Genomic DNA, 27,684 nt, shown 5'->3' on the forward strand with positions numbered 1-27,684 from the left:
CTAGACTGCCGGGAGGCTGTTCCTCCCTAAGACACACTGAGCTGCTCTCTCATCTCTACTTGTTACTTTTGTATGCATCCTGTCCCAGAAATGCTTGTTACTAATCTAGCTCTGGGGAGTTTACTCCCCGAGTCCTTATATTTCTTCTTCGCAGAGCTATGCTCTGCGATTCTCTGCATTCCCGGCTGCATCCTGCTGCGTCCTGCTGCATCCGCAGCCTCCCCCGTGCTCTGCAGCGCCACGTTACATCCCGCAACGCCCTGCTGTGATGTTCATACGCACAGAGTAGTCAGGATCCGGTATAGGAGACTGCACTACTCAGTATGACACGATGTGCCCTGCTATGACATGAACTTCCACGATAACCTTCAAAGTCAATGTGACTTCTAATGTGACTGTTATCACCACTGTTCATCACGCCCCCAACCGGCCCGTCAGACACCGCCTACCAAGAGTCTGGGTCTGCCGAGGTTTCTTCCTAAAAGGGAGTTTTTTTCTTGCCACTGTCGCAATAGCCACTGCTAATGCTTGCTCTTGAGGGAATTACTGTAATTGTTGGGCTTTTGGAATTTATAGAGTGTGGTCCAGACCTACTCTATCTGTAAAGTGTTTCGAGATAACTTTTGTTATGATTTGATACTATAAATAAAATTGAATTGAATTGAATTATGGCATAATTTTTCCTAGTAGCGTAAAAAAATATTTTTAATTTGATCTCACTTCGTTTTATCTTTGGACTTTCAATTTGAATTATGAATAAATATATCCTCCATATTTATGGGTTGTATTGCCCATTTAAAAATGTATTTCAAGTTGGCCAAAATTTCTCATGTTTGACAAGAGTCCAGGCCTGAGGACATCTATAAGCAAAAATTTACTTTTGGTCATAGCGTCCCCCAGCAAATCAGCCTTATATGTGGCAGTTAAACTTGTTTTATATCAGAATATATGAATCAAAAACATCTAAAGCATCTTTTTAAGACCAAACTGACAAGAAATTAACGCTAACTCGACTAGCCAACGGACTTGTTTACCCATAAGCACTTGCGATGTACTTCCAGTGTTTTGCGCTGCCAACATAAAAGCTGCAGTAGTTCATCTTCTGGAGAAATAATACGAATCAGAGGTGGAAAGCTTTTTTATTAATAAGGGAAATAATTCCACTAATTAACCCTGACAAGGCACACCTGTGAAGTGAAAACCATTTCAGGTGACTACCTCATGAAGCTCATTGAGAGAACACCAAGGGTTTGCAGAGTTATCAAAAAAAGCAAAGGGTGGCTACTTTGAAGAATCTAAAATATAAGACATGTTTTCAGTTATTTCACACTTTTTTTGTTAAGTACATAATTCCATATGTGTTCATTCATAGTTTTGATGCCTTCAGTGAGAATCTACAATGTAAATAGTTATAAAAAAAGGAAACACATTGACAGTGTGTCCAAACGTTTGGCCTGTACTGTACGTACGTACATACATACACACACACACACACAGTGGCACTCATAAGTTTATGAACTCATGCTATAGTTGACTAAAAAGAGGAATACAAAAAGTCATCTTTTGGAAATTGATCTTAATGCCTTAGTTAAAAAAATTAGGAAAAATCCATCCTTTAAGGACACCACTTATCTTTTTGAATGAATAATGTATCGTAAATAAATAAATGTCCTTCCTTAAAATACAGGGGGCATAAGTCAGTCCACCCCTATGTTAAATTCCCATAAAGGCAGGCAGACCTTTATTTCATGGATCAAGGATACTATGCATCCTGATAAAGTTCCCTTGGCCTTTGGGATTGAAATACCCCCCCACATCATCACATACCCTTCACCATGTCCCCACATCATCACATACCCTTAACCATACCCCCCACATCATCACATACCCTTCACCATACCCACACATCATCACATACCCTTCACCATACCCCCCACATCATCACATACCCTTCACCTTACCCCCCCATCATCACATACCCTTCACCATACCCCCACATCATCACATACCCTTCACCATACCCCCACATCATCACATACCCTTCACCATACCCCCACATCATCACATACCCTTCACCATACCCCCCCCATCGTATGAGATGTTTGTCCTAACTCTTCACCCCATCCCCCTTTCAGGTCACTTCCGGCCCGAGTTCATCCGGCCGCCTCCGCCGCTGCACGTGTGCGAGGACGAGCTGGCGTGGCTGAACCCCACCGAGCCTGACCACGGCCTCCAATGGGATCGCTCCATGTGTGTGAAGAACAGCACCGGCCTGGAGATCAAACGCATCATGGCCAAGGCCATGTCCGCCCAGCAGCAGTCCCAGGTAAACTCCTCTCTCCCGAGACCATGTCGGTAAATAACGCAAACGGGGGTTCTGCGGTATCTTAAAGTGCCCATATTATGAAAAAAACACTTTTTTTCTGGTGATTTGGGGTGTTATTTTGTGTCTCTGGTGCTTCCACACACATACAGACTTTGAATAAACCCATCCATGGTGTTCTGAGTGAGATCTGGTTTCTGAATGTGTCCTGCCTTCAGTCTCCTGGTGAGCTGGTCAACATCGGCTCGGCTTTCTACGGCACTAGCCGAAACGAGCTGGCTAACCGCAACCGTTAGCTCGTAGCGTTAGCATGCTAATGCTAACATGCTAACGCTAGCATGCTACCTCGTTCTCAATAGCAAAGCACCGCTACAACACACACAAGTTCACCATCATCTCCAAAAGAACTACTTCCATGTGCTCCCTGGTTTAGAAGAAGTCTCCCAGCTGATCCTGCCTTGGAACTGACGGAAGTCGGAGAAACAGCCTTTCTTTTACTGTCTATGGAGCTAGCTGACATGATCTATGATCTGAGCTACTGAGCATGTGCGAGTGCAATCAAAGATAGTACAGAAGAAGAAAAGATGTCTCACTCCGTAGCTAAAACAGAGAGCTGAACACAGGGTGAAAAGAGGAGCTGCAGCAATGTGCAGTACAACTAAAATATGGTGTTTTTAGATAATTAAACCATGTAAACCTATTCTGGTACAACCTTAAAAAACAATTATGAACCTGAAAATGAGCAGAATATGGGCGCTTTAAGGTCAGACAGGCTGACCGAGCCGATAATCGGCCGTCTGACAATCTGGCGATGTCGGTGACTCGAGCCGTCGGCGTTCATTTGGGCCGATTTGACATGTTTAATCGGCGGGGTGGGCACTGCCGGCAGTCGGACTCAAATGACCCATCTTATACAGATGTATACAGAGTAAAGAAGATAAAAAAATATATATATACACATATATATAGGGCTGGGAGATATGGAGAAAATCAAATATCACGATATTTTTGACTAAATACCTCGATATCGCTACCGTTAGCGATATTGTAATTTTGACTATTGGTGCTTTCACAAAATATTTACACAATGAGATTTTAGATAAATAGTCATCAGTAATGTGGACATAATGACTAAGTGTGTAAAAGGCAAATAATAGAACAGCTAGAGCAGTCTGATAAGTTCATAAAATGACATCACTTTACTGTAATGCAGCCTTCAAAACCAGGAAAAGACACTTATGCCATATTACGATATCCAAAATCTTAGACGATATCTAGTCTCATATCACGATATTGATATAATATCAGACCTGCCAACCTGTACGCATTTTGTTTAGTAGATACGCATTTTGACATCAAAATACGGTGATACGATTTATCACTTTAAACTACGCGTAAACCAGGTGACTGCTTTGAGTTCACTCGTTGACATGCAGTAGCTGTCTCAGTCTAACTCTCGATGGTAGTAGGCAGCAAAACTCATTATGGCTACAACAGCGTAGCAGCCACGAGCATGCTGGGAAACCAAACTAAAGAAGAAGAGATCGACCAAATGAATCACACCGTCGTGTGGAGAGGACAGTGAGGTTGTTGTGTTTTTAGCGGTTCATACTGTAATTTTAAGCCGAAAAAGTGTGTCTGTCAGTTGGTTACAGAGCTCCGCGTGAGCACGGGCTTTTGTGACTGTCAATATAGCCAGCATTTACCGTTAGCTACTCCGCTGTGCTGTGGAGTAATGTCTGGCTATGTGAGACTAGCATCTACCGTTAGCTACTCCGCTGTACTGTGGAGTAATGTCTGGCTATGTGAGACTAGCATCTACCGTTACCTACTCTGCTGTGCTGTGGAGTAATGTCTGGCTATGTGAGACTAGCATCTACCGTTAGCTACTCCGCTGTACTGTGGAGTAATGTCTGGCTATGTGAGACTAGCATCTACCGTTAGCTACTCCGCTGTGCTGTGGAGTAATGTCTGGCTATGTGAGAAAAGCGTCTAGCAACATTGTTGTGAATGCTGCGGTCTCAGCCTGGCAACCCCCGTGAACTTTGAGTCTGGGCAGGAGGGGGCGGGGGAGACGACTCTCCAGTATTTTGAATTGGTAGTGCAGTAACTATTTTAACCGCTAGCTGCCAGTATTACATACAATATTACATATTGCACCTTTAATATGCACGTGAATGATGCAATCGTTATGTTCGTGTTCTTCATTCTTGATAATGATGCTGGTTGTGTTATTATTTTGCCACAGCATCGTCAGTCAACTTTTTGCTTCAGCCTCTTTGACAGTGATATTTTTGTCAGTCCATTTTCCACCAATCAGGACACTGCATACTAAAACTATGTTTCCATTATCCTAATAATAATATACAATTAAAGCTGCGAGCAGCGATGGACGGGCCCTCGCGCCTCTGCGCGCGTCAGGGTTACCGGTGGATGCCGCTCCTTGTGACCGTGCATTTGCGTGGCACTCAGACGCCACAAACTGTCACCAATGAAAAGGGAACTCCCCGCCGAGTACAACGATAGCTCACACAAGACTCTACGTCATACGGTTCATTAGCGGTGATAGGGGGCGTGGCTAAAGCATAGGGGGCGGGTCCAACCATCACCAATTAAAAATGAAGCCTCTGCTGAGATGGATACCTCACACAAGACTCTACCTTAAATGGGTCAGCATGTATGAAAGGGGGCGTGGCTTAAACATAGGGGCGTGGCTTAAACATAGGGGGCGGGCCAAACCATCACCAATGAAGAAGGAAGTCTCTGCTGAGTTCAATGATACCTCACACAAGTGTTTACATCAATTGGGCCATTATTAATAAAAGGGGGCGTGGCTTGAACATAGGGGGCGGGCCATATTATCGGGGGCGGCTCAGTATCACACGTAGACCACACATTCTGAGTTTCATGCAAATCTGATGATGTTTGTCATATAAGGCAGATTTCCTGTTGCCAGCGGGCCTGTAGGTGTCCTCAGGCCTGGACCCATGTCAATTGTGAGAAATTTCGGACAGATATGACAACGTACACTCAAGTTACAACAACTTCTTTGTTCATCGCTAAACACTCAAAATGGCCGCCACGCCACGCCCACACCGTCTGACGAAAAGTTTTTCTTTTAATAACTTTTCATCGTTAAGGTGTTGGGATGGTACAGACCAAGTTTGAAGTCCATCGGATGAAATCTCTAGGAGGAGTTCGTTAAAGTATAGCACCTTGACTTTTAGGCCTACTTCCTGTTGCCACTAGGGGGCGCTATGACTTTAAGTAAATATCGGCCTTTATTTGTCCTCAGGGTTGGACTCTTATGAATCCTGAAAAGTTTTGTCGTAATCGGACAACATACACGACAAACGCACAAAATGGCCGCCCCACCACGGCCACGCACTATGACGAAAAGTTTTCTTTTAACAACTTTTCATCTTTAACATCTTACGATGGCACAGACCGAGTTTGAAGTTGATCGGATGAAATCTCTAGGAGGAGTTCGTTACAGTACGACATGTGGAAATGGCCAAAATCGCACTAATTTCGAACATTTAATTCAAAATGGCGGACTTCCTGTTGGGTTTAGGGTATGGCTCTAATTACGTTTTTTGTACATCTTGACATGTTACATATGTGTACCAAGTTCCGTGAGTCTACGTTAAACGCACTGCAGGGGCTCAATTTTCTTAACTTTCTAGGGGGCGCTAGCGAGCCATTTTTGTGTGCCTATTCCCGAAACCCTTAAAATACGTAAATGTTCACCAGACTTGATGCGGCCGCCAAATTTGGTGAGTTTTTGAATATGTTAAGCCCCACAAAAAGCCAATTCATTTGACGGGAAAATAATAGAAAGAAAGAAAGAAAGAAAGAAAGAAAGAAAGAAAGAAAGAAAGAAAGAAAGAAAGAAAGAAAGAAAAATAATAATTCCTTCAGCCTTCGCCGCTGTCGGCGCTCGGGCCCTAATAATAACAATTACAAGGTCCTGATTATGAGAAATAAATGTTATCAAATGTTGCTATGGAGTAAAATTACAGATTTCCTTGATATTACATTTTGATGTGATGTCATAATTAAACTTAATGTTGACATGGCACACTAATAAACAAGACATTTTGAAAAGGGCACTTCATATCAAAAAGGTTGCCGACCCCTGATCTAAAGTAAAGTAACAGCTAGCTGGCGTTAGGTACTTGTAAAATGCATAGATAATGTTAAACAGTGAAATCTCAATTTAGCTTTCACCTAACTTACAACATATTTGAGTTTGCTAACATTAGCAATATTCTCTGACCTTCACTAGACACAAGGTCAGGGGCCTCGACGGACCAGACCCGGGCAGCAGACGCTGGCTCTGGGGACGTGGAACGTCACCTCTCTGTGGGGGAAGGAGCCGGAACTGGTGCGGGAGGTGGAGCGCTACCGGTTAGATCTGGTGGGGCTTACCTCTACGCACAGTCTCGGTTCTGGAACCATACTCCTGGATAGGGGTTGGACTCTTTTCTTCTCCGGAGTTGCCCAGGGTGTGAGGTGCCGGGCGGGTGTGGGGATACTAACAAGCCCCCGGCTGAGCGCCGCTACGTTGGAGTTTACCCCGGTGGACGAGAGGGTCGCCTCCCTACGCCTGCGGGTTGTGGGGGGGAAAACTCTGACTGTTGTTTGTGCATATGCACCAAACAGGAGTTCGGAGTATTCGGCCTTCTTGGAGACCTTGAGGGAGGAGCCTGCATGGGGCGCCAGTGGGGACTCCATTGTTCTGCTGGGGGACTTCAACGCACACGTGGGCAATGATGGAGACACCTAGAGAGGCGTGATTGGGAGGAACGGCCTCCCTGATCTAAACCAGAGTGGTTGTTTGTTTTTGGACTTCTGTGCTAGTCATGGATTGTCTATAACGAACACCATGTTCGAACATAGGGATGCTCATAAGTGTACCTGGTACCAGAGCACCCTAGGCCGAAGGTCAATGATCGATTTCATAATCGTATACGGTCTGAGGCCGTATGTTTTGGACACTCGGGTGAAGAGAGGGGCAGAGCTGTCAACCGATCACCATCTGGTGGTGAGTTGGGTCAGGGGGTGGGGGAAGACTCTGGACTGACCTGGTAAGCCCAAACGTGTAGTGCGGGTAAATTGGGAACGTCTGGAGGAGGCCCCTGTCCGACAGACTTTCAACTCACACCTCCGCCTGAACTTTTCGTGCATCCCTGTGGAGGCTGGGGGCATTGAACCCGAGTGGACAATGTTCAAAGTTTCCATTGCTGAAGCTGCGGCGAGGAGCTGTGATCTTAGGGTCTTAGGTGCCTCAAGGGGCGGTAAACCACGAACACTGTGGTGGACACCGGTGGTCAGGGAAGCCGTCCGACTGAAGAAGGAGTCTTTCCGGGATATGTTATCCCGGAGGACTCCGGAGGCAGTTGCAGGGTACCGAAGGGCCCGAAGGGCTGCAGCCTCTGCAGTGAAAGAGGCAAAGCAGCGGGTGTGGGAGAAGTTTGGAGAAGACATGGAGAAGGACTTTCGGTCGGCACCAAAGTGCTTCTGGAAAACTGTTCGCCACGTCAGGAGGGGGAAGCGGGGAACCATCCAAGCTGTGTACAGTAAGGATGGGACACTGTTGACCTCAACTGAGGAGGTAATAGGGCGGTGGAAGGAGAACTTTGAGGAACTCCTGAATCCGACTAATACGCCCTCTATGTTAGAGGCAGAGCTGGAGGATAATGGGGGATTGTCGTCGATTTCCCAGGCGGAAGTCACTGATGTAGTCAAACAACTACACAGTGGCAAAGCCCCGGGGATTGATGAGATCCGTCCAGAAATGCTCAAGGCTCTGGGTGTGGAGGGGCTGTCCTGGTTGACACGCCTCTTCAACATTGCGTGGAAGTCTGGGACGGTGCCAAAGGAGTGGCAGACTGGGGTGGTGGTTCCCCTTTTTAAAAAGGGGGACCAGAGGGTGTGTGCCAATTACAGGGGTATCACACTTCTCAGTCTCCCTGGTAAAGTCTACTCCAAGGTGCTGGAAAGGAGGGTTCGGCCGATAGTCGAACCTCGGATTGAGGAAGAACAATGCGGATTCCGTCCCGGTCGTGGAACAACGGACCAACTCGTCACTCTCGCAAGGATCCTGGAGGGAGCCTGGGAGTATGCCCAACCGGTCTACATGTGTTTTGTGGATTTGGACAAGGCGTATGACCGGTTCCCCCGGGAGATACTGTGGGGGGTGCTGCGGGAGTATGGGGTGAGGGGGTCTCTACTCAGGGCCATCCAATCTCTGTACGACCAAAGTGAGAGCTGTGTCCGGGTTCTCGGCAGTAAGTCGGACTCGTTTCAGGTGAGGGTTGGCCTCCGCCAGGGCTGCGCTTAGTCACCAATCCTGTTTGTAATATTTATGGACAGGATATCGAGGCGTAGTCGAGGTGGGGAGGGGTTGCAGTTTGGTGGGCTGGGGATCTCATCGCTGCTCTTTGCAGATGATGTGGTCCTGATGGCATCATCGGCTTGCGACCTTCAGCACTCACTGGATCGGTTCGCAACCGAGTGTGAAGCGTTTGGGATGAGGATCAGCACCTCTAAATCGGAGGCCATGGTTCTCAGCAGGAAACCGATAGAATGCCTTCTCTGGGTAGGGAATGAGTCCTTACCCAAAGTGAAGGAGTTCAAGTACCTTGGGATTTTGTTTGCGAGTGAGGGGACAATGGAGCTGGAGATTGGTCGGAGAATCGGCACAGCGGGTGCGGTATTACATTCAATCTATCGCACCGTTGTGACGAAAAGAGAGCTGAGCCAGAAGGCAAAGCTCTCGATCTACCGGTCAGTTTTCGTTCCTACCCTCACCTATGGTCATGAAGGCTGGGTCATGACCGAAAGAACGAGATCCAGGGTACAAGCGGCCGAAGTGGGTTTCCTCAGGAGGGTGGCTGGCGTCTCCCTTAGAGATAGGGTGAGAAGCTCAGTCATCCGTGAGGAGCTCGGAGTAGAGCCGCTGCTCCTTTGCGTCGAAAGGAGCCAGTTGAGGTGGTTCGGGCATCTGGTAAGGATGCCCCCTGGGCGCCTCCCTAGGGAGGTGTTCCAGGCACGTCCAGCTGGGAGGAGGCCTCGGGGAAGACCCAGGACTAGGTGGAGGGATTATATCTCCAACCTGGCCTGGGAACGCCTCGATCCCCAGTCGGAGCTGGTTAATGTTGCTCGGGAAAGGGAAGTTTGGGGTCCCCTGATGGAGCTGCTCCCCCCGCGACCCAACACCGGATAAGCGGACGAAGATGGATGAACATTAGCAATAACGTCAACTAGTTTGAGGTGTATGGATAGGCTAACCATTAGCTACATCAGCAGCACATTTTCCGTATTTAAGAATGATTAAACATGGACTTACATGCAAGTGATGCACGGGCGTCATCTCGCATCATCTCTACTTCTCTCTTTTCTCTGCTCCTGGCTCCTGCTGTCTTTTCGAGGCCATTTCCAAAAAAGTTGACTTAGCCTAGGCTACTGTCAAACTTCGTCAGGTGCAATCCAACAGACCACCACGGGGCAGCTGTGGCTCACTGGTAGAGTGGTCTCCTGCCAATTGGAAGGTTGGTAGTTCAACCCCTGGCCCTGAAGTCCCATGCCGAAGTGTCCTTGGGCAAGACACTGAACCCACAAGTGTAAATGTGTGTGAGTGTTTATCTGATAAGCTTGTACGGCAGCCTTGGCCACAGCGTGTGAATGTGTGTGAATGGTGAATGGTGAATGGTTTCTTTACTATGTTAAAGCGCTATGAGTAGTCGTTAAGACTAGAAAAGCGCTATATAAAAACAGTCCATTTACGACTGAGATAGGGAAGGGCATCCACAGGGATCTTGGGGTGTTCAGTGTGTTTTGGGGGTAGGGGTGCACCATCGTTACTTTCTTGAGCAGAAAAATATATCTCTTGTTCTGTTTTGTGATATACATGCCTAAAAAGTGCCTAATATTTCTATACTGAAATAATATCGGTATTGTAATTATTATGACTTGGTGCGTTATGCGTGTGTGATGCACGTGGGTAGGCACTTGCAATGACATTTCAAACATGTTAAGAGGCTAAAAACATTTTTAAAGATTGCCTGGTTTCAACCTCCTGGGTGCTAACGCTAGCAGGAGGATAACACGGTGTAGGCAGCACCGATCGTTTTTCTCGCTACTGACAGCACTCCAAATTTACAAACAACAGAGCTACGTTTTGAAATCGACTGGCGGAAGTCTCCTTTAAGCCCTTCCTTAACAGGCAGGATCTAGAAAAGGCGATTCATGCTTTTATTAGCTCGCGGTTGGATTACTGTAATGCTCTTTATGTTGGTCTGAATCAGACCTCCATTTCACGACTTCAACTTGTGCAAAGTGCTGCTGCTCGCTTTTTGACAAATACATCTAGACGTGCACACATCACTCCCGTTCTCTACACCCTACTTTGGCTCCCTGTGCTTTTTAGAATCGATTTTAAGATTTTGTTTGTTCTGGCCCCGGAGTATTTGTCCGAGATTTTAACCCTGCGTGAGCATGACCGGTCATTGCGGTCTTCAAATCAACTGGTTTTAGAAGTCCGAAGGTTAAAGTATAAGCGGTGGGGTGATCTGCCACGAGACTCTGGAACAAGTTACCCCCTGATTAAATGTAGTGCCCCTTGATGTCCCAACAATTAAATGTTTCAGTCTCTATATTTATGTAATAGGATGTGATGGTCAATGTCGCATGCAGCATTAAGATTTAATAAGACAAGTACGGAGACAAGTCCTTTGACTGAAGAAGTTAGAAGGCAATTTTAAATTTTCACCACTGCTGTCTCAGTGCTCTAAAGCTGGCTAAGACCTCTGGATAAAAAGTGTTTTTTTAAGCAGAGGTTTTATCACAGCTACTTTAAATGACTGTGGTACATAACCTGTTCAAGATGTTGCTCAAATAAAAGTATTAGGAAAATATTCTTCAAATCAAAAGTCATCATCATAATCAATATGCAGAATAGCTCCTTTCAAAGTGTTGAAAATTGTATTTTCTGTATCAAGTAAGAGCATTTCAATGTTGTATTTTATTAACGTGGAGTCAATTTAGTAAGATACTTTGTATACTACTGTGTAGATTAGTACTATAAGTACAGCTTCATATCGTTTTTTTTTTGTAAAAAGTAATTGTGTCACATAAATGTAGTGCAGTAAAATACAATATTTCCCTCTGAGTTTTGGTGGAGTATGAGTATACAGTGAAGGCAATACTTGATTAAAGTACAAGAATGTTGACATGCAGGCTGCAATTTGTTAATGTTTCACCTCTAACTGGAACATAATTGTGTAATAAAAGTGTTTACTTCACCATGTTGATCATTGATTCAAACATGTTTTTTACGTATCATGATTTTCAGATGCCATGCTGCTTGATAAGGGTCTCTCTCAACTGGAAAAGAGGGGCGGAACTTGAAGGGTCATGCAGGCGTAGACGTACTCTCTTGTGGTGCTTTGATAAACTATATAAAGAGTGAATATCTTCCTTTACTGACAGTCATCAGCTGCTTGTTCTTCTCTGTGTCGGCCAATCATCACCTCAGAAAAGGTAATTACATTTAAATTTCTTATCACAATTTCATCGAGAGGACATTTTATATTTTGAGAACACTTCATATAATTATATATATATATATATATTTAGGGATGCACCATCTGACTTTTTCAGTCCCAATACCGATACCGATGCCAGGGCTTTGTTTATCTGTCGATACCCAATACCGATCCGATACCGTTGCTGAATTAATAATAAACTGTATACCTTCCACCTTATACCTTCCTTCCACCATATGGAAGAGAGTAAAGGCACCAGACCTTCCTAACTAAACATTACTTTCCTAACTAAGACAAAATAACATAGATGTAATGTATTGAATTCTTATTTATTTGTTATTTAAAAAACAACTGTGCATTCAAATTGAAAATAATGTAATCAAACTTCTTAAAATAAATTTAAATAAATAATAATGGGCCACCTTTATATAGGTTTATAATGGCTTATTCTACTGTCAGGAGTACATAGAATATCTCAAAAACATGTTAATGTCATCATGTTTACTAAAAGCTTTTATTACTAAAGGGTTTGGCTCCACGACATTATACAATAACTTTATATGAAGGAGAATCCATGAAACAGTTACAGAAGCTAAACTATTTTTATTGTGCAAACTGCAAAGTAGTAAAATAAACTAAAATCGAATGAATACACATACAAACAACTTTAACATTGTTTCCCTTTCAAAACAAAATAGTTGTAAGCTAGTTGTATAACCACTACCTTGCCCACAGGTAAGTTAGGTTGTTGTGTTGTTGTACTGGGGGAGTGAACGGAGCTCCGCTGTCAGCCTCCTTCGCGGTTTGAATAACGTTAGCAGGTTGGAGGATGTATTTCAGCGAGGCAGGACATCTTAAATCCAGAGTTTTAATCATTGCTCTGAACCCGTCTCTCTCAACGGTCTGTAGCGGGACCGGAGGTGGATTGCGTTCATAATGTTGCTCTACTGCATGCTTGAAGTGACAGGTCTAACGTTAGCACAGTAACACAGTAAGTTAGCACGGCCGAGTAACGTTAGAGCGACGGGCAACAACAGTGGCTAAATTATGTCCGATTTGTTAGAAACAAAAAACTTGGGTACAACAGACGGCTCCTCTCTTGAGCACACGTTGTTCTGCTGTATCTCCGGTCTTTCTTCATCCTCTAGCTAACTCTCTTCATCCTCTAGCTAACTTTCTTCATCCCCTAGCTAACTTTCTTCATCCTCTAGCTAACTTTCTTCATCCTCTAGCTAACTTTCTTCATCCTCTAGCTAACTCTCTTCATCCTCTAGCTAACTTTCTTCATCCTCTAGCTAACTTTCTTCATCCTCTAGCTAACTTTCTTCATCCTCTAGCTAACTTTCTTCATCCTCTAGCTAACTTTCTTCATCCTCTAGCTAACTCTCTTCATCCTCTAGCTAACTTTCTTCTCGGTTCTTGAATGTGCAGTAGCGACCGGAGCCTCTCCCAGTTTAACAGACTGTTATGCTACCTGCCTAGCTAAGCTAACAGCTGTAATGTTACCCAGCATGCCATTGGCGGTGTAGCTACATTTGTAAATGTAAAATTATTAGTGTTAGAAACTGTTTGTCTCAAATTGTTATATGCTATGGTGTTTTATTCTTTTAAAGAGAGTTAGTTGTGGGTTATTAATTGTTGTGTTATAAAGTTACTACCATGAGTGAAAAGGCTACGCAGTTAACAGGGGCCCCGGTGCTGCGACAGAGTGAAGAAAAAAAAAAGTGGATTGGCACGTGGATCTGTTAATTTTTCCAATATATATATATATATATATATATATATATATATATATATATATATATAATCTAAATTATAAACCATATCTATATTATATAACACACTTATAACTAGCAGGATACTTTAATGTGATAAATGGCTCACTGATCACAGTCATTAATTTTCTACATTTATGTCCTTGTCTGCAGTATGTTGACTTTGTTTAACGTCTTTCCACAGATGGCATCAGGCTTTCCATTTGCTTTGTTGCTCTGTTTGTCCATCGGACTGTTGGCTCCATCCGTAAGTAAAAACTATGCAACTATTACTTTAAAAAAAACAACTCAATGTGTTGCACATGAATAATAATGCAGTGGTTTCCCAACCTGTAAGATTATGAGACAGGTATTAAATAATGTTACTAGTTTTAATGTAGGCTGAGTGCAAACTGCAAAGCTGAAACTTTAGATAAGTTTGTTCTGTGAAGCTCTTTGGGCTGCATGTTTGTATCAAAGGTGCTATATAAATAAAGTGGAGTTGAGTAGTCCGGTAATTAGACTGCTCGTGTTTAAATACTTAAAAGATTCAGACTAATTCAAGAATGTCTTTTTGTGATCACAGTGTTATGGACAAACCTGCCCAGGTCAGTACAGTATCTCTGACTCGTTGCTCTGATTGTATTTGACTTGTTTGTTCATATAATGTTATGGAGGGGTTTGTATTGTGTGTGTGTGTGTGTGTGTGTGTGTGTGTGTGTGTGTGTGTGTGTGTGCGCCTCCTTCCTCTTTTCTCCATGTTGGTTTGTCTTGGTTTTTTCAACTTCCTTGATTTTACTAATAAAGAGGAACTGAAGACATTCTCTAGCGTGCCAGTCATTTATACATTTGGGAGGATGGTGTCCATATCAGTACATTAGGTACCACATGGGGCCATTGTTGTTTGTAAATTTGGAGTGCTGGCAGTAGCGAGAAAAACAACGGTGTTTCTTTCAGATTCACTGTGTTCACTTCACATGGGTAACTTCCTGTACATCTGCTCTTGACTGATTGCATCAAGATATATTACGTTCTGAAAGGGATTAGGGAGAGGGAGGTTTCTGAAGGAAGGATGGGAGGAGCTTGTAGCAAAATTATCTATCTATCTATCTGCCTGCCTATCTATAAATTGCAGGAACGTCTTTCTGGCTGTGTGTGTGGGCGTTAAGCGCATATCTCTTGAGCCATTAGTCCAATGGATTTCAAACTTGACAGGTGTTTTGCCACGGGCACGGGTAAGTGCACAGCCAAGATATTGTATGGATTAGAAATGCAAAAGATATGGCCACTCCCCCTCTCACACTGAGGACCAGAGACAGAGAGCAGCAGAGCTTTGGCAACTGAAATGTGACATACACCTCAGACCCACAAAAATGTGCAAAGTAGTACTACTTTGGACTGTCTTTACTTTGAATAATCAAATGACAATTCACGAATTTAAGGACGTATCAGAATCCCACACATTCGGGCACAACCAGCTACAACAAGTGCAGACAGGGCGTGATGCCACTTATAGGCAGGCTATCTATCTTATAAAGCAACACGTATCTGTATATATGTGTGTCCGTGTTTGGGGGGGAAGGTAACCTGCACATCAGCAGACACCACATGCAGAACACTTTAGAACAGCGGGAGGGGGCGGGGGGGACTCTTTTGCTGCTATTGTATTAACTTGCTGTGAGCTGACAGACCATAACGTAGCCTAATCTTGGAGATTATTCCTTCAGATAGCGGTGCTATGCGAGCAAATCTCAGAGTTGAACCAGGCAGATACATTAGTTTTCATCAGACTCACCTTGGGTCGGGTTAATTAAATCGCCAAAATAATTGCAAATGTCAGGGACCAAGCAGTAAGACAATTAGGAAAACAGGAGTTTGTTGAAAAAAGTGGGTTTTTATTTACCCCAAAATGCACAAAACAATATAAGACCAAGAACTTAATACAAAAAACCTCTAAAATAGGTCAACTCAATATAACGTAAACCAAAAACAACTCTGCTGAAATGTTAAATTCGTTAACGATCCGACACAAGACAACACAGTCTGACTCTCTTTTGCATTCTGAATCTCCGGCGTTCTCTGTCAGGTAAATACAGTAGTACAACGTCTTCCTCTGATGTAGAAGTAGCCTGCACTGTAACTCAGTAGTAGGCTATACAGTGGAGTTGCATATGAAGGGGTTTGGGGTCCTTCTGTAAGTCATTTTGGGGTACAATTTGGTTTTGATGAATACTACAAGCAGCAATACCACAGGCCAAGCAATCGTAAATACAAAAAATACAAACTGCTACGTAACAAGAATCTAACTTTCTCTTTTTTTTCCAACATTGTCTTGAAGGTCACTGCCCTCCTAGTTGGACTCAGTTCCGCTCTCGCTGTTTCAGTTTCAACATCCAGGGAAAGAGTTGGACCGATGCAGAGGTACAGCAGTTTTATCGAGACTGTCCTGACCTATATTTAGATTTCTAGTGGCGGTGTCCTCTAGTGGCCATAGTAGTTATGACAGGAGAAAAAAATTAATCACTTTACTTCTTGCTTTTCTGCCATCATAACTACTATGGCCTTTAGAGGGCGCCACCACTATAAACCTAAATATGAGTCCTAATTGCTGCTTGAACAAACGACTTATGGGACTGTTTTTTAGGGGAGGACAGTCTCTAAAAGTATTAATACTTTGTTGCAGTAAAAGTCCTGCATTGTCCAAAGTTATGTTAGTATACAAATGAGATTTCCTGAGATCGCATCTGTTAAAAATGTGATTAGGTTTATGTATTTTTCTTAAATGTTTTTAACCTATTATATTGTCTCCATTAGGACTTCTGCCAGGCCACCGGTGGGAATCTGGCTTCAGTCCACTCAGCAGAGGAATATGAATTCCTCAAAATCTACATTCACCAAGTGGCCGGTGAAATCGAACACACCTGGATGGGAGGCTTTGACTCAGTGCAGGTGAGACTTTTTATCATCACAGGAAGTGATGTCACTCGTCTCTAAAGGTATCGAGAAAATGAAATTTGATGAAAGAAATAAAGAACAGAAAGAGGAAATGTACTCTTAATAAAACAACAAAAAGGAGGATCCTCTTTTGATTTGACTTTGAACCAATCTTTCTCCTCCAGGAGGGCATGTGGATGTGGTCTGATGGATCCACATTCGACTACACCAGCTGGGCTCCGGGGGCGCCTGACAACAGCGGCGGAGTTGAGCACTGTCTTGAGAACTATAAGGGTAAAAAACAACAACATATGAAACATCTTGTCTTTTAAATAAAAATTGAAAAGATGACCTCTAAACTTATAGCAAGTGGTCATAGTTTGCAGTATGAAAGATAAAAAGTTAGACATTAAAACTCTGGAAATTCTCTCTACAGGCAAATGGAATGACATTTCGTGTCCCAAAACACTACCTTTCTTGTGCTCCAAGAAGCTGTGAGGCCTCCCACCATCATGATCTCACTACAGATCATCTATAATCTCTTTCATTGATTCACTTTCAGTTTGTTCTGCAGACAGAAACAGCTCTCCGCTGACAGACTCACTTTCACTTGTTTATTATCTGAGGAGTTAGGAAACGATTCACATTTGAGTTTTAACATTAGACGGAAACTGAGTCTCTGAGCTAGACAAAAACATAATCAGTTATTGGAATTTTAATCTAGTGAATAACACAAAATGAAATACAGAAAACATTCAAATACTCTGACATTTTTTCCATTTTAGTTTACTGAATATTGTCTGTTACAAACAGCGTCCACTGATCTCATAAAATAAAACTTAAACACTCATTTGATTTCTCTATGAGAGTTAATGGTCTGATCAATACAACTCTCATTTGTACACTACATATGAAGTTCCCTGCGAGCAGACATTAGCTTAGCTTAGCATAAAGACTGGAAACAGGGAGGAACAGCTAGCCTGGCTCTGTCTAAAGGTAACAACATCCACCTACCAGACATCAGTGGTGACGATCTTCTCATCCAAAATGTCCAACTAGAAAATAAAAGTCCAAATGTTGTCTGAACGTTCTGTGATACAAGAGGAGTTTCTGGTGTGTTGGGTTCTTTATTCATCTGTTTTCCTTCACTTTATAATCAATAAGCATTACAAAATAAAAGACATATTGTCACAAACAGTGTCTGGTCCTGAATTACTGACTCGTTTTCTTTAAAGTGACAAATAGTTATATAATTGTGAATAATATGTTATTGCCATTCTTAAATAATTACAATAAAAACAAGCTTAAAGGTGCCCTGCCACACGTATTTCATGACTTTGTGGTAATGTCTGAAGGTCTACCATGGACTCTGTAACCATGGTTACCTTGTTTAAAGCCATTCTAGCATGGTATAGAAAGCCTGCAGGAAGACTCAGCTCGATTTGTGCCAGTTCTCAGTTTTCTTTTTACAATTTTCCTCTTCTATTTCACCACTAAATTCACTTCTGAGACTTTTTTATGCAAGAAATTAACTGTGTAGAGTTTGAATATGGGCAGTTTTACAAAAATGTATGGCCAATTAAACATTTTCTCTGGTGTTGAGAAGGTCCAGTCTGACGTGACAGCCAGTTGGTGGCGGCCGGGATCGTTTCCCTGCTAGCCGGCCAGTGATGCCCACAGACAGTCTGTCAGCTAGAGGTGCCTTTCTTTTCAGACCCTCCCACCAGCCTTTGGGCCAAGTCCAAACTGAAAAGCCAAATGTTAAATCGAAAAGAAAAGGTGAATCTTAAAATGTCAAATGGAAATTGCCAAATTAAAAAGATAAAATGCAAAGGCTAAAATAAAATATATATTTTTTTCTATTTGAGATTTTAATTTAAAGTGCTCATGTTGTGAAAAAATCAATTTTTCTGGGAGTTTGGGGTGTTATTTTGTGTCTCTGGTGCTTCCACATGCATACAAACCATCCATGGTGTTCTGAGTGAGATCTGGTTTCTGAATGTGTCTTCTAGCTCGTTCTGAATGGCAAAACACTGCTACAACACACACTAGTTCTGTGTTGTATTGTTGAAGCTTGGCGGATCACCCTCTCTGCAGCTCTCAGCACCTTATAATAATAACAATAATAAAACAATACATCATATTTATATTGCGCTTTACACAGTGCTCAAAGACACTTTACAGAACAGAGAAAATAAGAACAAAGCAACCTTAATATACAAAGATTAAAAGATAAAAAGAAAACAAGATAATAAAATCAAACCTTCACTGTGCCTTGTGATGGAATCACAAGGCCCCGTTGTTTTTCAGGGATAGAAGGTGGTAGCTCTTGTCAAATGAAGATGGTACAGCATCTCTGACCAAGCTGGCACGGCACACATCACAGGACAGCTTTCGTAGAATCTGCCGGACTACAAACCCTGCTATGTAGACCAGAGCATTTTCCACCAGACCACCAAACCGAGTGGGGAGATAACTATGGTCACACACAAGGGCCGAAATGTTGGCGAAAGGAGATGGGTGTTCTTCAGCAGTTTCAGGAGAGGACATCTCCACAGCAGACAGGGACACAGTGTTATCTTGGGCTGCCACATTGCCCGTCTCACCAGGTGAGACACCACACCAAACCATCAGACGGCGGAAGATGGCCTGGAACTGGCGTGCCGATGGATTGTTATTCAAGCCGCTTTGTATGGAAAACAGGCACACAATACATACATTACTCACAAGACATAACAAAGATATTCATTAGGTATATTTTCAGAATTTATTGTAATTAAAAGAACACCAATCCTACTTGACGCTCTGATTGAATTAAATAGGAGCTCCAAGTGATCCTGGCTGAACCTGTAGGTGAGCACATACCGCTGAACTTGAAGCAGTTCAGGAATCATCAGCATCAACGTGTCAATATTGATGACAAATCCGATGACCGACAAGTACCTGCAAAAGAAAAAAAGTTGTATTACTCTGATCACGGCGAAACAAGACAGCCCAAGAAAGCACCATGTGATTTTGTTCATTCAAAGCAGTAAAGTAAATTTTCCATCACATCCATCGGTAATGTGTAATCACCCATTCTTGAGTGCCTATCACAGGGGTGCAAACTCACAGAGAATGAAAATGGTAAACAGCTACCAGGGCGGATAGATAATTAGTTTGCATCCATGTTTTTAGGAATGGGATCAGTTTCTTGTTTAACTTATACAGTATACTTGTAAACAATGGAACAATAACTTGGAACAATGTAATTGCAGAACTGGGAGAACTTGGGAACACATGCAATACCTACCAATACCTACCATTTTGACACCTACATGTACTTGATGTTGTGTAATACATACCATTTAGAAACATCTAGGACCTGAAACACACTGAATACAAGATAATTCAGACATAAACAAAACTTAGTTAGGAGCATCTTAGGAACTCGATGCATAACAGAACGGAGCATCTTAGGAACTCGATGCATAACAGAACGCAGCATCTTAGGAACTTGATGCATAACAGAACGGAGCATCTTAGGAACTCGATGCATAACAGAACGGAGCATCTTACGAACTCGATGCATAACAGAACGGAGCATCTTAGAACGGAGCATCTTAGGAACTCGATGCATAACAGAACGGAGCATCTTAGGAACTCGATGCATAGGGGGAACAGAGTATCGTTGAACTCATGTCATGAACTTAACAAGCACTAATATAATAGACCTCTTGGATCGGTGAAGGGGTGTTCCATCTTTTGTCACCAAAGTGAGCAAGTACTCCCTGGCTCTTGACAAAAATGCTTTCCTCTCCATCCAATTCAGAGCACCCAAGGGAGCATTGAATCCTTTGGCACGAGGATTGCGTCCATTCATTGTATCAAAGAGCCTGTCAATAATCTATAAAGAAATATCAACATCTAAAATCACTATCATTACAGGGTTTCATTAGGTATCAGATAGTTGAAATCAATACTCATCTATTCAAAATATACAGAGAACACAGTACATATTTCTAAACTGCTCAACAAGTAAACATGCAAGTATTAGTATTTGCTTGACTTCCTTCTTTCCATAGGTATGCTTTGTACTACAGCAAATTTCACAGAGCTTTACCACTCCGATGAATTAAAAAAAAAAAAAAGTACTTGGTTCTATAATCACTAATTGTATTACCTCAATGAATTCTGCCGTCTCCTCACAGTCCTTAAACTGAAAGTACCCAAGATCCCTCATTGCGCGGAGAGCCACTGACACGGAGCGACTCAGTGTCTGTGCAGCCAGGGACACCCTCATCTTGTGGTTCTCAAAGTAGACATGTTTGTCTGTAATTTTATTGGCAGCATGAAGTCCATCTTTTTTTTTGCACATCATTGAGATGATTGATGTACTTCCAATTGATCTGTCCGGTGGTCGTTGCAATTGGACTGTATGCCTGCAGAGTAAGAATCAGTCACTGCTCAAACAAGTACAAACAAGCAATATGTTGATCATCATGTCCAGCCATAACTGTGCAAATGGAGAGACAACAATATTTAGATGTAACTTTTAGCAGCAGAGGCATAACGTGTATAAATAGGTCTACAACGATCATAATTTACCTGCAACATATTACGTGCCATCATTACAAAAACTTTCTCGCCAGTCACTGGATGCGAGAAACTGGTTTGAAGCGGCTCTCGTGGGTCTCCCTTCAGCTCACACCCAAGTTGGTTGCACATGCTGACATTGGAGGCATGCCCATCCATTGTAACACATACCTCCCAAATGCCCCGTGCATGCAATTCCTCCAAAGCATGACTGAGAAGGACCCTTTGTGTTTCTGGAGATGTCCTTGTAGGCCAACCACCATGAACACAAGAGCCTCAGTAGCAAAATCAGTCTCACTGATTCCATCACCCATGTCTACAAAACCAGACATTGACTGGGTATGTGTATTATATTGCACATGTTTTCTGATGGACATGGCATCCAACATGAGTGAAACACATCCATATTGGATGGGTGTGAGGTTGACATTTCTTGGGAATCCTGAGAGGCCACGGACAGGCTTTCTTCAGTTCTTCTGGAGGTAGACGTAGCCCTGCCCTTTTCCAACTAAAATAAAGAATGTGGTGGCAAATTTTATTTTAACCATTGGTTTAATGATTGTTTTATAACGCCACAAGATTTAGCTTCTTCATGTGTAGATACAAAAGGCTCCAAGTGAAATAGTTGGCAACCGTGAACTATAGCCCAGTAGAATTATTTAGTTTTACTAGTTTGAACCTTCTCACATTGTTGACTTTTTGCTTAGATAGAAGTGGAGAAGGCCAATGACAACAGTGAGAACTACGTAGGTTTCTGTCTCCTGAGATAAAAGTGTGTTTAGGCTAATGTTAAGAACAGAGAGCAGAGGGGAAGGTGAGACAATGGTGTGACTGTTAATGATGTCCTCTTTTCAACTATGGCCATACTAAAAGATACATTTAGAGGGGTGGCTTAACAGAGGTCTTCACTATATGATGTTTGGATGTTTAGATTTTAGGTTAGAAAGACATTTGTAAATAAATACTCAAAGACCAAACTTTGGTTTAATTCTCAAACGGTCATTATTCGTTTTCATTTGATCATTGATATTTCTAAACGCTGCTGCTTCATAGGAGAACTTCCATCACAATTTGGCGTTGTCTAGCAGGACGGTTGAGTTAACAGAGAAAAGAGCTCCGTTGGGTCGCTGATGACTGGCTATCCAGGGATCAAAAATCACCTGCCTCATACCTCTAACCTTAAAAAAGTTTTTCAGAGAGAAGAGGGTTAGGACCGCGGAGCGCTCTTGACTGTTTTCCACTCCGTTAAAAACGAACAGGGAGAGATTTCAAGCAGCACGGTAAGATAAAATGGATTAATTACAATTGGATTGTGAATTCAAGGTTTGTTCAAAACATTCTAAACAAGCAACTGTTGCTAAATGAATTAAGTAATGAATAATTGGCAAAATCATTCTCTTAATTAAAGAGAATAAATGAAACTAATTCTGACTTTTGGGAAGTGAGTAACTGGGTATTTTTTTTTGGGTCATTAGATAGGACAAAGATGTTATGAATGACATCTTTTGGCAGACACGGACAACGTCGGACATATTTATGATTGAATTCTCATATGGTGATAAGACAATTGATTGACGGACAAGACCAGTAAGAGAACTGGCAGAACAGTAGGCAAGGCCTAAAGAATTAATCTACGAAACTGATAGCACGTTTCTTGATTAAAGAGGCGGACTGCAGAGTAAAACAAAACAAAAAATAGTTAACTATTTAAGAGATTTTTGACTGCAGGGTCGCACCGGGTTTTTCATACAAGTTTCCCGAACAAAAAAAACAAATAGTCTAAACTCTAAACGAGTTCTGGACACTTTAAGGACAACCTGCAGGACAGTCTGGGTTGTAACGTTACTCTAAACTAGTTCTGGACCCTTTAAGGACAACCTGCGGGACAATCTGGGTTGTAACAATACTCTAAACTAGTTCTGGACCCTTTAAGGACAACCTGCGGGACGGTCTGGGTTGTAACATTACTCTAAGAGAGCCTCTTGATTATTTAGAGACAGACTGCAACAAGGCAAAACATACTAAATAGGTCAAGTTATTTGACTATTAAGTTGATTTTGTCCGCAGGGATGTACACGGGTTTTCACGTAAGTTTCCCGAACAAATAACCTCGCGGTGTGGTGACGATCACATCGACCAAGACATAGTATACTATAAAGTCCAAGAATCAATTATGGGAAACAAAATTTCCCGTTCCAGTGATGCAACTGGACCCATAGTGGGTGAAATGACTCATAAATATGGACCGGAATGTTTGCGATGTCTGTCATAACTGGTCATAAAGCTTTGGCTTTCCGAGAAACGGATCTTTGTGTACAAAGACACTGAGAATGTTAAAGCAAGATTTTAGAAGAAGTAGAAAGAAAATTAATGGGAAAATCAATAATTAAGACACAGGATTTAAAGCTACTGAGTAGCCTACAGGAAAAACAAAGAATGTTTTAAGAAAACAGTGATCTAGGGAAAGAATGCAAACACACATGCACCAATAACCTCATCAGTTCTAACCAAAGCCTATTTCTGAGCTTTCTCTAAAAATCAGGAAGACAAGCTGGAGAAACGGAGGGACGAAGAGGACACGGACTCAACAATCGGACAGGACCAACAGCATCAGTCACACCTGCATCGGGTGGAAAGACCAACGAGTACGTGAGAAAACCATGTTTGAAGCGTTTGTCTGCATGTTACAACAGGCTGGTGGTCAACATTTGGAGCGCGGACCCAAAGAAAAAAAAGGCTGCTCCCACGAAGGACGTGGTCGAGCCAGAGACAGGCCAAGGCGGGTACCGTGGGCAAAAAAACCGAGATCAGTGTTTGTACTGCAAGGACTTTGGACATTGGGTATGTAAATGCCCGAAGATTCACCTCCGACAAAGAACAACACTTGTCCCTCTGTTTGACTGAGTCCAAAAGCTGAGGAAGATAGTGCTACCACACACACACCACTCGCTTCATGCAATGAAGAAATGCTTTGCACTGATACACTGTTTTTGTTTTTGCTATTAGGGACAATTGATAGGTTAGAAAGTTCTGAAAAATAATCTATTCAGTTAAACCATTAACCCTTACTTATCTTCTGAAACCTAGAAGAAGATGCCTACTACTGAGTGTAAAGTTAAAGGGGTTCCACTCACATAATTTGATTATTAGAGCTATAGATTTGACACTGAAGATTATTTGGTCATTCTATTTGGTCAATTGGGGTTACAGATCAAACAGTAAGAGAACAATTCTCTGTTCCTCTCTCCTGTACATGGGAAAAACAATTCTTGGTGTATGAAGGTTCCACTTATTTGGTTTAGGTAGTGATTTAATGTGCACTTTTAACATTGGTTTAACCTCAACACCTGACGGATTGAGAATTTCTCCTAATTTTCAACTGACGTAACCACGTTAATTACAGTGTGGCTAAAATGACCTCACTAAGGTGGCGTCTGTAATCAGCCCTGCCTCTGACTGCATGAAACCTGACAACCAATACATCACTCAAGGCTGCATCTGCTTTTTATCCCTCATGAAAAGTTTGTTGGTGCAGTGCTGTTTTCATGTAAAATGAACAGAATAGCAGCTTGTTCACTTTAGTGTTAACAATTAGATTTTTACTTGAGCCGGTCACCTAGAATGTCTGTACACGTTCCTGATGTCACTGTAAGGCTTTTTCTGCCAAAGCTATTGAAGCGTTCGTGAATATGAAACTGGCTCTGCAGTCTTCCCCGATGCTGGGACTGCCAGATCCCTGAAAACAGTTCATACAGACATACACGTACATACACATGCTTGCAATGAAGACATGCCTTTTGCACGCTACAAACACTCCCCACACGATAGACAGATCAAATTAGACGCAAAAACAGCACGAGTATTCAATGTGTTTGTCTGGTGTGTATACAAATTGCCTACCATGGTGTTAATTATAAAAGGGAAGAAAATTGGATTTTTAGTTGATTTGGGAGCAACAATTTGGGTTTAGTGAAGTTTTGTTCTTCAAATCAGAAGCTGTCTGGTAAACTAGGGTTTTTTTTCCCTTAGAGAAATGGTTAGAAGAATGGTTATCTCAGAGAAGTTCACCATTCTTATGATTTGAGTATATTCAGATCCTTAGGATCCTGAACTAGATAAGAAAGGAAAATGTTCATTGTTTCTTTCTCCCTTCCATCTGAGTGTCCTGTAAATTTGTTATGCAGATTGCATTTGAAAATGTCTATTTGAAATTGAAGACATTCTTTCACCCACGGGTCTTAGGGATGTTTATTCTTTTGCCCACTGGCTTTAAAGTTGTGCGGTTTGATAAAAATCACTCTTTGGCTGACATATTTTTGTTGCAGCCTAAAAGTATGTATTTGTTTACAAATTTTAATGTAACACGTACCGTGTCAGTCTGTTAATCTCCTGATTACGGTAAGAAATTGGGACACCTGTAGTTAAGTTTAAGGAATCACAAATATTACATGCATTCCTTTTGTCACCTTTTGACCCTGATGAAGACTACGTTGAAAAGTTTTTTTTTAACAAATCAAAGGACAAGTATGAGTTTTCTTTTGTCCATGGCCATATACACATGTCCAGTGGATGTTACCTTGACTGATAAACTACATAAGTTTTTCAGAAATTCTAACTCAAAAGCTCACATTCATGTTTCTTTGTCTCCAACAGAAGAGGAGACAGACCTAGGACACCTTGTGACTATTTGTAAAAATTGACTGACTGGACTGACACTATTGATAATGTGTTTATTTGTCTCCATCGACAGGAGACTATAGAAAACCCATATAACAGCGTATGCCTTGTATTCACAGTGTTCAGATATTCAGAGAACCTGTCCCTACAATAGATGCATATTCACATGGTAAAAATGACATTTTTATATACTGATGTTTCACCACTTTTTGTCTCAGGTACAGCGTTATCTCTGGGCAAAACAAACAAATGTGACGTGGATTGATAGACAAATTGTTAACCTGTAGTCATCAAGGGGACTACAGGCCCCAGAATACATCAGTACACGCTAAAACAGGACGTAATCGACAGAAATCCGACCGTGTTTTTAACTCTTTATTGACGGATGAGGTTTATAGTTCCGTGTTTAGATTCTCCAACACGTACACTTATTCTCTCAAGTAAGAAAAATAAGAAGAATAATTTTTATTACAAATGTTAAAGTTTGTTTCATTCAGGACCTTCAAGCAGTAAATGCAGAGGGTCTATGCTCGAGCACCTAATGTCTCCCACAGCTAAACATAACATTCTGCAGGGAATGTTAAAGGTTTTGATTCTCTGTTGTCTCGTATAACATTTTTCTTTCCTCAGTGTTCCAGTAGAAAAGACAGTAAATATCGTTTTATAGTTCTGGGTGATGGTAAGCTGTACACCTTGACACACCTTTCAGGAATACATTGAGTTGTTAATTAATGATGCCATACATTACAGAAAGAATAACAGTGTGTTTATATGTACCCTGGAGAGATCCTTCTTTCTTTGACAGAGGACAGCCAAATAATTTTTCTAAAGACGTTTGAAACACTTGTTGTGACATCACTGTTGCTCCAGTTTAAAAGACCTTGAATAACCAAAGTGCTAGAATAGTTAACAACTGTACATTTAAAGAAAAAATCTGCTTAGCTGAGAACAAAATTGACAAAATTGATAGTTCAACTGTAAACAAAAGGATCATCTACCCCCTGATTGACACAGTAGTGTAAGGGGATGCAATAGTAATTGTTTTTGTTTTATTGGTTCCGATTTGCTCCAAAGAATTTTGCTCTAAAGATTTTCTTTCTTTATTTATACATAGGTAGGGAGAGGCCCATAATAAAAAACACCTATTTCTTCCACGGCAGTGGAATGATAGGTTAGGGTAGGTTATCGCGTGAGAATTTTCTTCTGCTCTTTTGGCCGTGAGAGTCCAGGTGTCAAGCCTGGGGATTCCGTGGTGATAACAACTTCAGGAGGAAGGATTGGCAAATAGACGGTGAAAGAGACCTTTGCGATCGTTCCAGTGAAACAGGGCAGTGAAAGGTTCCAGGGAGAGTCACCTGGATACACGCATCACTACAAAAGGTTCCGGAGGAGAAGAGGAGGACAGGTTTTTCTACAACCTGCAACAAGTGACGAGCAGATCTTCTGCTGAGTCACCTACGAGGGAAATCGATTCAGAGATCAGCCTGACAGACGGCGTTTCTGTGCTATCTCTGAAATCTAATCTGGAGTTTTTCTCACTGTTTGCAACACGCTGAGAGAGGAGGAAAACGAGAAGTTTTTCCAAGGAGGAAAAACCAGAAGCTACATGTTGGTATTGTAGCCTGCTGTTTAAAATCATTTCAGAAGACAGCAGTGATACTGATCTCTTCTCTGACAACCACAGCACATTCTCTGACAGTGACAGCAGAATATACTTCACAATTGTAGAGAACACACCACCTCTCTCTCTCTGAACACACACACACTCACTGCACATTCTTTTGAGGAACTGTTGACATTCCTCTGAGATAAACACACACACTTTCAGAGCAGAGTGCTCTGGCGCACACATGGAGCAGATGGACAGAAA

The 27,684-nt window shown here is 42.1% G+C and overlaps 1 protein-coding gene across 2 annotated transcripts; it reads left to right on the top strand.

Annotated features, from left to right (window-relative positions):
* Positions 1-11,830: 11,830 nt before the first annotated feature.
* LOC114563890 (galactose-specific lectin nattectin) lies at positions 11,831-17,759 on the top strand. 2 transcript variants are annotated; one of them, XM_028590860.1, is made up of 7 exons: positions 11,831-11,869; positions 13,834-13,896; positions 14,215-14,236; positions 15,967-16,049; positions 16,443-16,577; positions 16,748-16,856; positions 16,999-17,759. In XM_028590860.1, the coding sequence occupies exons 2-7, from the start codon at positions 13,834-13,836 to the stop codon at positions 17,058-17,060; spliced, it is 474 nt and encodes a 157-aa protein (XP_028446661.1). In that variant the 5' UTR covers positions 11,831-11,869; the 3' UTR covers positions 17,061-17,759. The 2 variants fall into 2 exon arrangements, with proteins under 2 accessions (XP_028446661.1, XP_028446660.1); XM_028590859.1 differs by lacking the exon at positions 11,831-11,869 and having other exon boundaries at positions 13,782-13,896.
* Positions 17,760-27,684: the final 9,925 nt, after the last annotated feature.

Source organism: Perca flavescens, chromosome 11, assembly GCF_004354835.1.
Source record: "Perca flavescens isolate YP-PL-M2 chromosome 11, PFLA_1.0, whole genome shotgun sequence".
Lineage (NCBI taxonomy): Eukaryota > Metazoa > Chordata > Actinopteri > Perciformes > Percidae > Perca > Perca flavescens.

What these genes read in the sequence shown, in the direction of transcription:
- LOC114563890 (XM_028590859.1), top strand. Translation starts at nt 13,804, where the DNA reads ATGTTGACTTTGTTTAACGTCTTTCCACAGATGGCATCAGGCTTTCCA. An exon ending in AGAGTTGGACCGATGCAGAG is followed by an intron (nt 16,050 to 16,442) that starts GTACAGCAGTTT and finishes TGTCTCCATTAG; the next exon opens with GACTTCTGCCAGGCCACCGG. An exon ending in GAGGCTTTGACTCAGTGCAG is followed by an intron (nt 16,578 to 16,747) that starts GTGAGACTTTTT and finishes TTTCTCCTCCAG; the next exon opens with GAGGGCATGTGGATGTGGTC.